We start from the raw sequence: 14862 nt of genomic DNA, 5'->3' as shown, positions 1-14862 counted from the left end.
CAAGCATTTGATTTAGCCATTCTTTTCCTTTTTCTACCCTTTTTATGTATAGCATTTGGATATTAGGGTTGCATTTTTCATTTTAGGACTTTTTGCCTCGCGCGCGTATCAAACTATTCCCTCACTCACGTATGTATGATTGGTTGTTTGGATATATGTTGTACTTGTTTTATCTCGCGCTTTGCATTGCATTTGGGTGGGGGGACATTACCCTAGAGCCTCGCGTTGGTTCTCGATCCCTCCCTTCCAAACGAGCACTAGCATACGTGCATACGCTTTAATTATCTATCCCCTCATTTATTTTCTTTTAGTGGCTTGTCACGCCACTCCACCCTATTAGGATTTTAGGCGACCCACTTGGACGTGTGATCGCGACACGATGTGTGCGTAGCATGATCCGAGGGGTCACTCAATCTTCCATTTTAAGCTCTGGGTTCATAGCCTTTAGCTTTTAGTGGAAGGTTGAGGATTTTTGATAGATTCACTCATGACATGTAGCCGTGACACGATGTGTGCGTAGCAATGTTTGGGGAATCGCTCGAGCCACCGACAAAGAACCTTGGGATTGATGACCCTTGGTTTCCAAGTCTGAAGGCTCGGGGACCTAAAACCTATCGAGTCTAGATACATTAGTGAGCCAATACCTCATGCATCCATGATAGCTTGCCTAGGGTAGAGTCTGCCTTGCCTTATTAGGGACACTATTCACGATAGGAGGGGTCCAACCCTTTTTTTCCCTCCTATCGCTTTATTTCTTTGTACTGATTGCTTTATCTCGTTGCTACAGTGTGTTATGTGTATTTATCTGGATGAATTAACTTTTCTTGGTTTTGTGTCTCCATTGCATTCACAAACCCTAGCAAATAAGAGGTCTGGCATGACCTTCTTTTAGAACTTACCCTTGTAGATAGGCTATTGCACGTTTAAAGATTTTGGTACATTGCATTCGTAGATTAATAATGCTATATCATTTTAGGCTTACCCTGGCAAATAAAGGGTCCCTTAGGTCATATCTCATTTCAAACTGCAAGTTCTATCGCTTTAATAAACTGGCATCATGCATAAACCCTAGAAGGGGAATGCCATTTAGGGGATCCCGCTATTAGGATTGAACTCACCTTGATTGTTCCCATGGGTACATAACCCTTCAAGGGATTGCATGTTTAAATTCTTGCCAACCGGAGAATGGGACTCATAGGTAAGGTAATTGACAACCCGCCTCTTCCATTGTTAGATGGAGTGCCCCCGTCGAATCTACCAGTTGTTGGTACCGTCGGCCGAGATTCAAAGATGGCCTGCCCTTATGCTATCTAGCGAATTACATCAAGTAGCTCAATATTTAGGGCCAATTGGAGACCTTAAGGAGATCAAGCCCAATGGCTATCTAGTAGAGGCATTAGTACATCTGTGGGATCCGGAATGTTCGGCTTTTAGGGTAGGCAATAAGCACATGACAGTGACACTTGAGGAAATAGCCGGCCTCTTCAATTTACCTTTGCATGGAACCGCTTTGATTTTCCCATACGTTTCAGACAAGATAGAATTTTGCAAGATCATAGGATTGAGGGAGGCTGTATTGCGAGGGTCGGATCAGGGAGTCCCCGTGAACACTTTGTTTGAGCATTTTGCACTGCGAAATGGGTTCGAGAGATATAGGGAGGATTTTTCATTCACATCCAAGGATGTTTGGGAAGGCAAAAGGCCAGTGGTGTATGCAATAGTTATGGCGGGAGTTTATTTCTTCCCGAGAAGAGATCAGAAAATAGCTTTCAAGGTAGCAAAGGTTATACAAGACCTCTTTTCAGGAATCCGAAGTAAACAATGCACCATAATCCCGACCATCCTTGCGGATATTTTTCTAGCTTGTACCAACTGCCAGAAAGGGGAAAAGTTCTTCTACGGGGCTAATATAGTTCTGCACATCTGGGCCCTAGAACATTTTAAGAAACGAGCGTCCGTTCCGAAAAGTTTGCCAGTAGCTGGGTATAACTGGGTAATCACGTACCATAAGCGAGTCAACGAAGGGGGTCTGCCGAACGATGCGGTTGAATGTGTCAAATACTTAGAGATGTTGCCAGATCAAGACATTAGGTGGGTGTTAGACTGGACGATTTGCCTTAGGCGGATACTCCGCACTAAAGTGTCAGATTTTGTTCTCCTATTGGGTACCCAAGGAATCGCCGCATACACTCCAAAGAGGTTCCTCAGACAGTTAGGACGCACACAAGAAGTGCCGCCTGTGGTTGATATGAGTAAGCTTACCGTCGTTTTCAGTAAAGGAATGTGCCCAAACGAGCTCCCTATGAAAGACCAGATTATCGAGGCATGGGTGACACTGTCGGATGACGAGAGATTTCAATACATCCCGGAACTCAAGCAAAAGGGTTTGACCACTACACAATACGAAGACTGGGTAAGAAGATCCGCTGCGCAAGAAATTCAAGATGAGCCATCTGAGGAGGTGAAAAGGTTGAAAGCCATTGTCGAGGCAAAGGATAAGGAAATTCTACAATTAAGTAAGTCTGTCGAAGCATATAAAGGGATAGCAGAGCAACACAAGCAATTGTACGAAAATGAACGAGGAAAGCGTCAAGAGCTGAAAAGGAAATGCGGAGAATTATATGATCAAGCTGAACGTGTTAGAATTCCATATGCTAGAGAAACCAGGGACTCTGTATTAGATAGGCTTAGAAGTTTTGGCAATCTTGTACGGAATCGTCTTCATGACATGATGTAAATATTGGCAAGTTTATCAATGAAAGCGATTTTTCTTTTGCACTCATTTGGAATTGTTGTCAAAAACAGGTTTGTGTTACGGGTCCCATTTCGAAGGTGTTGCATCATGCTAGGCCTACCCTTGGCACAAAAAGGGCCCCCCGATAGGACATGCATCCGAATTTTTGGAACATCTACTAACTCTTGTCTTTTTCTTTTTCTTTGTTTTGTTTTTGTTGAAAAAGCTAAGCCAGGGCTAAATCTAAAAGCGAGCCATTTCGTGTTTTCAGGTAAAATTTCAAAAATAGCTTCTCGGAAAAGCCCCATTATTACGCGATCCCGAAGTAAAGCCCAAAGGAATCGTGTAGACATGAGTACTCAGCCAGAATCGTCTGATAAGACCGCTGCAACTACCCAGCCGGAAGCCACAAGTCCCGGAGTTCAGTTGACTGAATTACTCACCAAATTTGAGGAAATGGCATCTGAAATGGCCGCCCAAAAGAATTTGATCGACGAGCTCATTAGTAGCGGAGTGCAGCCCGAGCCTGCGCCCATCAAACAACCGGAATCTGAACCATTTGTCATTCCTCCAATTCAAACCACTTTTGAAGGAGTTTTCAACCCGCAGTATACTTACACTCAAAATCCTCCGTTCTATCCTCCCTATGGGCAAGGATTTCAGCCTCAAGGTGGTCAAGGTGATTCAAACATGCCTCCGGATCCACAAGCTTTTTATCAGACTACTGCAGAGCCTGTGGTGCCGGAGCACACTGTTCAAACCAAGCCAGAAGTGGGAGAGTCGTCTGCCCCGGTTGATATGAAGTTACTCAAGCGGTTGGATCGTTTCGATGAGTTCATCAGGAAAAGCCAAGGTTTAAGCAAACAAGGGGTGTTAGACTACGATGATCTGTGCCTGTTTCCAAATGTACAGCTGCCCGTGGGGTTCAAGACCCCGAAGTTCAATAAATATGATGGTACGGGCAATCCTAAGACACACTTGCGTTTGTTTGCCAACAAGTTGGGCAGACCGGTAGATGATGAAAACTTGCCATTAAGGTTATTTCCAGAGAGTCTAGAAGGAGACGCACTCGATTGGTATTCAAACTTAAAGCCGGAGGAGGTGAAGACTTGGCTTGATCTATCCAACGCCTTCATCAGACAATACGAATATAACTGCGAGCTAGCACCGACCAGAACTACTTTGGAAGGCACAAAGAGACGACCATCTGAAGATCATAAGACATACGCCAAAAGATGGAGAAAGATAGCTGCTAAGGTTGAGCCTCCAATGACCGAAGATGAAATTGTTCGCACTTTTATAAAGGCGCATGATCCTCCACACTTTGAAGAAATCTTCCGTATGACCGGATGTTCATTTGCTGCGATTGTGAATAAACTCGAAGAGTATGATGATTTTGTGAGATCCGGAAAAATTATTAACGTCTCTGCCTTAAAATCGCAAGTAGAAGCTTTGCAAGGGCAAGGGAGCAGTGGAAAGAAGCCGCAGTTTAAAAAGAAAGAGGGGTATGCAACTTTTATCTGGAACCAGAACCCTTCACCCGAACCCCGATACCAACACAATCCAACCTATCAACCACATTACCCTTATTATTCAAACCCGCACCATGTATATACTACCAATATCCACCACCCTCGACCTCGCCCAAGCTATCCTAACCCGCCTTTAGCTCCTTTTCAAGTTTCTCAACCAAATCCGCCCCAAAACAGACCTCGCCCTCCATATAACCCAAAATTTCCTCCCCCAAATAGACCTGTTTACAACCATCCTCAACCTCCTGAACCTTACAACCGACCCCCTAGCCGTACATTTACCAATTTAGGCAGGCCTCTAGACCAATTGTATGACCAGTTAAAGGCCGCCGGGAAAATTGGTATGGTACCCCTCCTACCTATCCATATGGCATGCCCGCTTGGTATAACCCGCAAGCTGTCTGTGCTTATCATTCAGGGGCACCCGGACATTCAACTTTGGATTGCAAGGCTCTTAAGCATAAAGTTCAAGATATGATTGAAGCTGGAGAGATTGTAATTAGGAAAAAGGAGGCACAAGGGCCGAATATAAATAGGAACCCCTTGCCGGAACATGCTAATACCATTGGGGTCATTCTGGACGACGCAGAGTATGACGAGCTAGCCCAAAAATTGGCAAGGGAAACTGAGGTGTTTGGGGTCACAGACCAACCATTCATAATAGAAGATGAACCGTTTGAGGAGGATAAAAGACCTTTTATTTTGGATCTCACTCCAGCTGAGAGCGAGGCTTCGGAGCCAGTGGTCATCGAATTCCCAGGGCAGGAGCCTGTTCTAAGTTTGCAGCAAGTGCCATGGAATTACAATGAATCTGTCATACAAATTGGAGGAAAGCCAGTTGCCAAAGAGGAGGTGTTAGTGGTCACTAGATCAGGGAGGATTGCAAGTCTGTTTGGAGCTACCGTTCCGATTCAAACAAACAGCCCCGAGCAGCCCGCTAAACCAACAATTACTGAGAAAGAAACCTTGGATTTTCTTAAAAGGCTGCAAAGAAGCGAATATAACGTAGTCGAGAAGCTAAGCAAGTCGCCCGCCCAAATATCCATGTTGGATCTGCTTTTTTCTTCGGATATGCATAGGGATGCGTTGCTAGAAGTGTTGACCAAAGCTCAAATCCCTAAGGACATTTCGGTTGCTAATTTCTCACATATAGTTGGGAGTGTGTTATTTACAAAACAAATCACTTTCTCTGATGATGAATTACCGGCGGAAGGCAGTGGACATAACAAGGCTCTGTACATAGCCGTGAGGTGCAACAGGAAAATTTTGCCAAAGGTGTTGATTGACAATGAATCTGCGCTTAATATCTGTCCTTGGAGTACCTTGGAAAAGCTAGGGTTGCAAGATATCAAGCTAAGGCCTTCAGCGACCATAGTTAGAGGTTTTGATGGAGCACAAAGAGAACCTATAGGAGAAGTGGATTTAGTAGTCGAGATGGGGCCCGCACAGTTTCAAATAGCTTGCCAAGTTATGCACTTTCCTAGTGTTTACAATATTTTGCTTGGAAGGCCGTGGATTCATAAGTCCGAGGCTGTGCCTTCTTCATTGCATCAATTGTTGAAATTCATAGTAAATGACAAATTGATAACTATCTTTGCCGAGGAGGATTGCTTCGTGATTGCTGATTCTGGGTCCAAAGAAGATGGTAGCCGAAACGCCACAATGACCCCTCATAGCACAGCTGATATCGTCTCCGTAAGTTGGATAACAAAAGAGGAACGAGCTCTGTCAAAAGCCAGTGTCATGATGGCTAAGGAAATGATCCGCGGAGGATATGAGTTTGACAAAGGGCTGGGACGTGATTTACAAGGAATTCTGAAACCAGTGGAAATTGTGGAGAAAAATGATTCATTCGGTTTGGGTTTCCGACCAACCGCTAAAGACATCAAAGAAATGAAGGAACGCAAGAGAGCAGAGAAGGAAGGCAGGCAAAAGGCCCTTGATATTCCACCACTGCATTATACTTTTCCACGACCAACCGAGGTGATCACGTCAGAGATTAACCCAGTTGACGAAATCGAAACTAGTTTGGCCCAATTGTTCGTTGGGACAACATTTGGAGACAGTTTCCCAGATGAGGCCGAGTTTCCCGACGTCCCTGAAGGATCAATTTCCAATTGGACAGCCGAGTTTCTGCCCATTCAGAAGGAGTTTCGGTAAAACTAAAGGGGTTTGTCATTCATGCGAATTCATGAAAATACTTCTGCATCTGTAAATAGCTAATGAAAGCATCTTTACCTTTGACTAAAATTCGCATATGTAAATATTGTTTCCGCTTGCTTTCTTTTTGTTTTCGCTTTCAATCAAAGGTTTTATGAAAATGCACAAGTGGTTCTTGTCATGTTGTTTTGTTTATTCGTTTGTCATATTGCTTGTTCATTTGTTTGTTGTATATTTGTTTGCTTATTATCACACATTCGTTAATTCTTTCAGATGGCCAAAAATAAAATTATTCGACCCTTTGGATATCACTATTCTTGAATTCAATAATGGCAATCTCTATATCACTCACGACTTGGAGGTCTGGGAATCCGAGCTCCAAAGCGAGAGTGATAATGAGGAGGTATTCGATTCTTTTGCAAAGGACTTTGAACAATATGAGGAGAAACCAAAACTGAACCTGGAAGAAACAGAAAAGGTTAACATTGGCACTAAAGATGAAGTTAAGGAGGTGCAAATTAGTATTCATTTGAATGAGAGGCAGAAAAAGGAGATGCTTGAAGTTTTGACTATGTTCCAGGATGTATTCGCGTGGTCCTATGATGATATGACTGGTATTTCAACTGATGTGGTAGTGCATAAGTTGCCCACAGACCCTACTTTTCCACCCGTAAAACAAAAACCCCGAAAATTCAAACCAGATATGAGCCTCAAAATAAAAGAGAAAATTGAAAAACAACTCAAAACCAACATTATCATTGTTTCCCATTACCCTATTTGGCTTTCGAATCCAGTCCCTGTTCCAAAAAAGAATGGAGAGGTGCGAGTTTGTGTTGATTATAGAGACCTCAACAAGGCCAGTCCTAAAGATGATTTTCCTCTGCCAAATATTCACATTCTCCTGGACAATACCGCTGGGCATGAGATTGAATCTTTTTGTGATTGCTTCGCTGGATACCACCAGATTTTGATGGCAGAAGACGATAGGGAGAAGACTGCTTTTATCACCCCTTGGGGCACATTTTGCTACCGAGTGATGCCATTTGGTCTAAAGAATGCCGGAGCTACTTATCAAAGAACCATGACCACCCTGTTTCATGATATGATCCACCGGGAGATGGAGGTCTACGTGGATGACATCATAATCAAGTCTAAAAGAGCAGAGGACCATTTGGTTGATTTGAAGAAGCTGTTCGAAAGGTTGCGAAAGTACAATTTGAAGCTAAATCCTATAAAGTGTGCCTTTGGAGCACCAGCTGGTAAGCTGTTGGGCTTCATTGTCAGTAAAAGAGGCATAGAGATAGATCCAGCAAAAATCAAAGCAATTCGAGATATGCCAGTGCCGAAAACTCAGAAGGACGTGAAAAGTTTCTTAGGAAAGATCAATTTTATTGGGAGATTCATTGCCCAGCTAACTACCACATGCGAGCCGTTGTTCAAATTGTTGAGAAAGAATGTGCCGTTGTACTGGAGTGAAGAATGCCAACAAGCTTTTGATAAAATCAAAGATTATTTGTTACATCCGCCAGTCTTGGTGCCACCCAAGCCGGGTCGACCATTAATCATGTACCTATCTGTGCTTGAAGAAGCAGTTGGTTGTGTCCTTGGGCAGCATGATGACTCTGGAAAGAAGGAGCAAGCCATTTACTATCTAAGCAAGAAGTTCACGCAGTATGAGGCTAATTATTCATTCATTGAGAAAAGCTGCTGTGCATTGGCCTGGGCAGCTCAAATGCTGAGACACTACCTGTTGAGCCATACCACTTATCTTATTTCCCGATCTGATCCTTTGAAGTATCTCTTGGAGAAGCCGATGCTAACTGGACGTCTGGCTAAATGGCAGATAATTCTCTCAGAGTTTGATATTGTTTTCACTTCACAGAAGGCTGTCAAGGGGCAAGCTATAGCTGATCATTTGACAGAAAATCCAAGGGATGAAGATTATCAACTACTTCATACTTATTTCCCTGATGAGAAAGTCTTATTTGTAGGCGCCACGGACGATATAAGTGAGCAAAGCTCTGAATGGAGGCTTTTCTTTGATGGAGCTTCGAATTCCCTCGGAGCTGGAATTGGAGCTGTTTTGGTTTCACCCGAAGGGAAGCACTACCCTGCCGCTGCCAAATTGCAATTTGCCTGCACAAACAACATGGTTGAATATGAAGCCTGCATTTTCGGTCTCAAAATGGCTTTAGAAATGGAAATCAAAGAGTTGATAGCTTTCAGTGATTCAGATTTGCTCGTGCACCAAACCTTGAAGCAGTGGGTAACCAAAGATTCAAAAAATTTTGCCCTACCATTGTAGTTTGCTCACTCTGGCCAAGCAATTTCAAAATTTGGAGTTCAGACATCTCCCGCGAGCCCGAAACGCATTTGCTGATGCTTTGGCCACCTTAGCTTCTATGATCCAGTATCCAGATGAATTGAGGATCGAACCTATTCATATTCAACTTCAAGACAAGCCTACCCACTGTTGGGTTGTAGACAAGTCCTCTGACAATATTCCTTGGTATAATGATATTAAGGAGTTTCTCAAAACTGGATCTTACCCTCTGCATGCTAGTGCAAAGGACAAGGGTTTTCTGCGTAGAATGGCTTCAAAATTTTTCTTGAGTGGAGAAGTTTTATACAAAAGAACCTCAGATTTGAACCTTTTAAGGTGCATTGATGAAGACGAAGCTCAATATATGATGAAAGAAGTGCATAGTGGCGTTTGTGGACCTCACATGAATGGCCATTTGCTAGCAAAGAAAATCATGAGAACCGGATACTTCTGGCTTACTATGGAGCGTGATTGTATAGATTTTGTCCGGAGATGTATAAAATGTCAAATGCATGGTGACGTTATACGTGTTCCACCCACTGAATTGCATAGTATGATCGCCCCATGGCCCTGTTCAATGTGGGGTATGGACGTGATTGGTACAATTGATCCTCCCGCTTCAAATGGACATCGATTTATATTGGTGGCAATTGAGTACTTTACCAAATGGGTTGAAACGGAGTCATTCAAACATGTAACGAAGAAAGTGGTTGCCAATTTCTTGAGAGATCACATCATCTGTCGCTTTGGAGTACCCGAAACGCTTATTACAGACAATGCCAAGAATTTGAACAATGACATGGTAGACGGATTATGTGAGCAGTTCAAAATCAGACACCGCAACTCTGCCATTTATAGGCCTCAGATGAATGGAGCTGTGGAAGCCGCAAACAAGAATTTGAAGAAGATTATTCGCAAAATGACTGAAAGGCATCGCGATTGGCATGAAAAGTTGCCTTATGCATTAATGGCGTATCGGACTTCTATCCGGACATCGACTGGGGCAACGCCATATTCACTCATGTATGGAATGGAAGCTGTATTACCAGCTGAAGTTGAAATCCCTTCGCTACGAATCCTCATGGAAGCTAAATTGGAAGAGGCTGATTGGATAAAGCAGCGCCATGAGCAATTGACTTTGATCGATGAAAAGCGGTTCAATGCTATCTGTCATGGTCAGTGCTATCAGAAACGTGTGGCCCAAACTTACAACAAAAAAGTCCATCGACGTGCATTTGAAGAAGGTGACAAAGTACTAAAGCGAATTTTTCCAATGCAAGATGAAGCTAAAGGCAAATTTGCTCCAAATTGGCAAGGGCCGTTCATTGTCCAAAAGGTATTACCTGGCGGAGCACTTATTTTGGCAGAAATGGATGGACGAACATTCCCTCAACCCATCAACTCAGACATGTGCAAGAGGTTTTTCATTTGATCATGCAAAATTTCTTTAGAAATTCATGCAAATGGCGAAATGCAAGTCAGGCCATCTTCTTTTACACTTAAAACATTTTATCTCTACTTGTCCCCTTTGAGCCATCAGAATTGACAAATTTTCGCTTGATAACCCCTGAGAATTGCAAACCCCACACTGGGAAAAATTTATTTTGAAAGAGAGATGATCAAAAAGAAAAGAGAACCCCACACTGGGGCAAATTTAGTTTTTAAAGAAAAATGAAGAAAGTAAGGAAAATGCAATGAAGAAAATGCAAAGAGAGAAAATTCGATCAAACTGGGGCAAATTTTCCTCAGTTTCGTTCAAGATCGGAAACGATTTCAAAATACTGCAATCTCAAGTTATTTCACACCTCGCATCAAAATTTGCTTTCAAGCCTCAACCTTTCTTGAAAAACACCCCACCTGACCTCATTACAAAATCCAAAATCCTGGCTTTCGTCACTTGTTGCATTTCTATTAGGAAATTTGTTAATCAACTGGCAAGTGATGTCCATAATGCCTTCGCCTAATCTTACAAGGGAAGTGCATTTTACTGATGCCATAAATCTTTAGTTCATATTTCTGAGTCGAGCATGGTCAAGATATTTCATTGTTCTTTAGGTGAAAACCCGAAAGGGCGCCTCGGAAAAGAAAAGAAGAAAAGAAAAAAAAAAGAAAAAAAAAAGAAAAAAAAAAGAAAAAAGAAGAAAAAAAGAGAAAAAGACAAAACAAAAACAAAAAGGGTGGGGGCAACCTTGGTGAAAACCCGAAAGGGCGCCAAGGCAGGTTTTCTCGACAAGACGAGCACGAGAAGGAACAGCTGGTGACCTGGTTCATTTGGACTTTCCCTCATGATTGTGATACTTCTGCCAGAATCGAATTCCGAAGCAAATATATCCAAAAGCTTGAACATGATATTCGTTGGCCAAATTTGTATTTTTCTTTACAAATATTCTTTTGCAAAATGTATTTTTCTAAACCTCTTGGTTTCTCTCGATTATTTGCGTTCGACTACTTGTGGTTGTCTGCATTCTTTTGCATGCTCATCTTTGCCTGACATAGGAAATCATCTTGCATATATCATTGATTTTTATGTGACAAATTTTTCATGCATCATTCTTTCACCATTGGATTCGAATGGATGGTAAACCCTAAGGTTTGTGCAAGGATAGGGGAATTCAATCATCTATTAAAGGAAGTAAGATGCAACAAAGCTGCTACATAGATTTGGTGACGTGGTAAATATGTACTTTATCAGTCTCAGAAATGGAAAGGTTTCAAAATTACAAGTTCAACTAAGCCAGACGCCGCAGAACAGAAGCAAAAACATCACAAGACTCATGTTTACACGATTCTCAAGGCAAACCGGATCAAATGATGGTGGCAAGTCCATTATTTCTTCTTTTCTTGCAGGAACGTTGTGTTTACAAATGAAAACAACCACTCTCCTTTTCGCACCTAAATCGATGACAGAAAAAGCTCCCCAGTAAGCAAAGACGAAGTGATAATGTTATTGGCAAAGCTTGATCATAAGAGAAAACATCAGCTATCGCTTCAGCTACAGAGATCAAATCTCCCTCTTGGTACAAAAGTTTGAACTACTCCCAGGTAAAAACTCAATTCATTGTTTAAACCTCCCCAATGAAGTCCCGTTTTAAATTCTTGTTCGGGTCAGTCCCGTTTTAAAATTTCTTATTCGGGTCAGTCCCGTTTTAAATTTCTCGTTCGGGTCAGTCCCGTTTTAAAATTTCTTGTTCGGGTCAGTCCCGTTTTAAATTCATGTTCGGGTCAGTCCCGTTTTAAATTCCTGTCAGTCCCGTTTTTAAATTCCTGTTCGGGTCAGTCCCGTTTTAAATTCATGTTCGGGTCAGTCCCGTTTTAAATTTCTCGTTCGGGTCAGTCCCGTTTTAAATTCATGTTCGGGTCAGTCCCGTTTTAAATTCCTGTTCGGGTCAGTCCCGTTTTAAATTTCTGTTCGGGTCAGTCCCGTTTTTAAATTCATGTTCGGGTCAGTCTTTTAAATTCATGTTCGGGTCAGTCCCGTTTTAAATTCATGTTCGGGTCAGTCCCGTTTTAAATTCCTGTTCGGGTCAGTCCCGTTTAAATTCCTGTTCGAGTCAGTCCCGTTTTAAATTTCCTGTTCGGGTCAGTCCCGTTTTAAATTCCTGTCCGTTGGAATCATTTTGTGGTCGAATAACACAGGTAAGTATTTGGTGTCTACTTCTTTGTCTCAAGTTTTTCCAAAACTCAGACAAATAGGGGCAAACTGTAGACACCAAATTTTTAGGGTATTTTTGTTTACTATTATTTTTAATTTTTATTAATTTTATTTACTTTTAGTCATTTTTATCATAGAATTTATTGAAAAAAAAGAAGAAAAATCATTCAGTCAGAAAAATTTTAGCATTTTTGTTTTTATCTTTCATTCTTATTTTTTATCTATTTTTACTTGATTTTACTTAAATCGTTATTGTGGTTATTTTGTTTTTTTAAATGATTCATTGAAAAAAAAAAAAGAAACGCGGAAATTCCTAAATAAGCAGCGTACTAACAGAATGCAGAAAACAAAAATGCAGCTTCATTTTTTCCAGTTGGTTTTCCGGGCATTTTTGCCCATTTTTCTACTCCATCGGATTGGCAATGCAAGGCCATCTGGCCTTCATCCGGGAACTCAAGGTCGAGAAACAAAAAGCCATCCAATGGCTTGGAATTCAGCAAAAGAAAAACGCAGCAGGTGAACCATAGATGCTAGGTTTTATGAGACATTTCGGGGGCCTATAAAGAGAAAAAGAAGAGGCTAGTGACGGCGGGGACAGAAACCAGAAAGGAGGGTTTGGGAAAAAAAGAAAAACAGCCGAGAGCAAAAAGGAGAGGTTCGGGAATGACGGCTAAGTAGAAAGGCCGAGAGAGAAAGCTAGAAGAGGTTTTGACAATTGGAAAGCTGAGGGCTTTGTGAGAGTTGAGACCGAGAAAAGGTCACGAGCAAAGCTGAAAAACGGGGTTTGAAGGAGAGAGCGAGAGGGAACAATCTGGAAATCTTGGAGTTAGAAGAAAGCCTGAGAAACAGCGGAAAGGAGAAAACTTTTGCAGGTCTCCACCAGTAGCTTGAAGCCGTTCATCTTACCAAGAGGTAATTTTTGAACTTTCTTCCGTTCTTTTGCTTTCTGCACGTCGTGTTCTTCTTTGGTTGTTTAGTTCCACTTCCCTGTTATAGTCTTGACGTTGGAAATGGTAGGAAGTGCTGTGCTGGTTCGAAAGATTACGTCTTTGGTTGAATTTTGTTGGTCGTGTGTGTCCAGAATGTCATGGTTGTGAAGTTACAGAACATTATCCCAGATTTTGCATGATCTTGCTTGGGGTTTCGATAGCCTTTTTTGCAACTCAATTTCTCTGTCTCGTTCATGTGCTCAGCATCGAATTCTGATGAGATGTTTTAGGAGCCTTTCTATAGATTTTCCCTTGATAAGTCTAGTAGGTTGCTTGAACCATAGTGAGGTTATGTTTGTGTTTGAAAGTTTGCCGCAACAGGATTTGAAATTCTGGGTCTGTTACAACAATTTTTTTTTTTAAAAAATCAATCTCTTAGGCTGTTAAAAATTTTTCAGAATGGCTTAAGCTACCTCTTGGGTCTCGTTTTGTTGCTCCATGGGATCCCATGTGTATGTTTGCTGTTGTTTCGAGTAGCAAGGTGCGGTATGCCATTAGACGGCACCAAGTAGCTAACACCTGTGGCAGCCATGATTCTTTTTCTTTTCTTTGTTGGTGCAGGTTTTGGTTTTATATCTTGTGTTATCTTTGGTGATTCGGTTGATATTGATATTTTGTTTGGCTAAGATGATTTATCCATGTTAACCAAAGCTTGCTGCAACCTTATACTGCTAAGAAAAGCTACATTTCTGCTGTCCTTCATGTCGCTACAGTCCATAAAATGGGAGTAGTTATCCAGTTTACCGTTTAACCTTTGTGCCTAATTGATCATTGGTGAGACTAATGCAATGTTCTGCATTTAATATACGCGAACTCATAGCTGTAAAATTCCGCGGCCAAAACAAAAGAAGTTGCATTTTCTGTTCTATTTCTTTTCCGTGGCTGTTCATCGACCCTTACACTTAAGTGGCATGCTAATCTAGTTTGTTGGGATGTTGGAATTGTGTGTCACGTTGCTTAGATCATGGAGCTGCATTTTTCCCTTCTCATTATCCCAAGTCCACACAAGCCCACATTAGTTCATTCTCCTTTCCCCATCGCACAATCACTTTTAGGCTGACTGAAAATGCAGCAAGTTGTTGCAGCAGTTTCATCCGTAGGCCTGCATAAAATCTTAAGAGCTTGCATGGTTTCTTTCTATGTTTGTTGTTTGTTTGAGTTATAGTATTGTTGTAGCGTTTGCCTTAACCTGTAGGTTGCATGTAATGTTCAACTTGTAGCGTTTGCTTCAAGTTGTTTGTTTGGTCATCATTCGTTTCGTTCTACCAGTTTTACACTCCTCAATCTAAATACAGCTTGGTAAATAATTGTTTTCTATACAATATATTCTCAGCTCCATTGTCCAGTATGCCGGCTAAGAATGCATACCTGTTGTCAACAGGAACTTCCACAGTATGCTGATATCCAGCTTAATGAGAACAGAACACCAACAATTATTCTCACCAGTGGATACAAAAGTTATGCCATCGGCA

General features: G+C 41.8%; 1 protein-coding gene across 1 annotated transcript; it reads left to right on the top strand.

Annotated features, from left to right (window-relative positions):
- The first annotated feature begins 3424 nt into the window (after positions 1-3424).
- On the top strand, positions 3425-14016 carry LOC113711375 (uncharacterized). Its single transcript, XM_072067063.1, has 4 exons — positions 3425-3689; positions 4685-6360; positions 13770-13842; positions 13952-14016. The coding sequence occupies exons 1-4, from the start codon at positions 3425-3427 to the stop codon at positions 14014-14016; spliced, it is 2079 nt and encodes a 692-aa protein (XP_071923164.1).
- The last annotated feature ends 846 nt before the right edge of the window (positions 14017-14862 follow it).

Source organism: Coffea arabica, chromosome 10e, assembly GCF_036785885.1.
Source record: "Coffea arabica cultivar ET-39 chromosome 10e, Coffea Arabica ET-39 HiFi, whole genome shotgun sequence".
Lineage (NCBI taxonomy): Eukaryota > Viridiplantae > Streptophyta > Magnoliopsida > Gentianales > Rubiaceae > Coffea > Coffea arabica.
This window is presented reverse-complemented; position numbering and strand designations above follow the sequence as displayed.

Coding starts and splice junctions, on each gene's coding strand:
- LOC113711375 (XM_072067063.1), top strand. CDS start 3,425: ATGCCTCCGGATCCACAAGCTTTTTATCAGACTACTGCAGAGCCTGTG. Junction 3,690..4,684: donor GAAGTTCAATAAATATGATG/GTACGGGCAATC, acceptor CTTATCATTCAG/GGGCACCCGGACATTCAACT. Junction 6,361..13,769: donor ATGAGGCCGAGTTTCCCGAC/GTCCCTGAAGGA, acceptor TCAATCTCTTAG/GCTGTTAAAAATTTTTCAGA.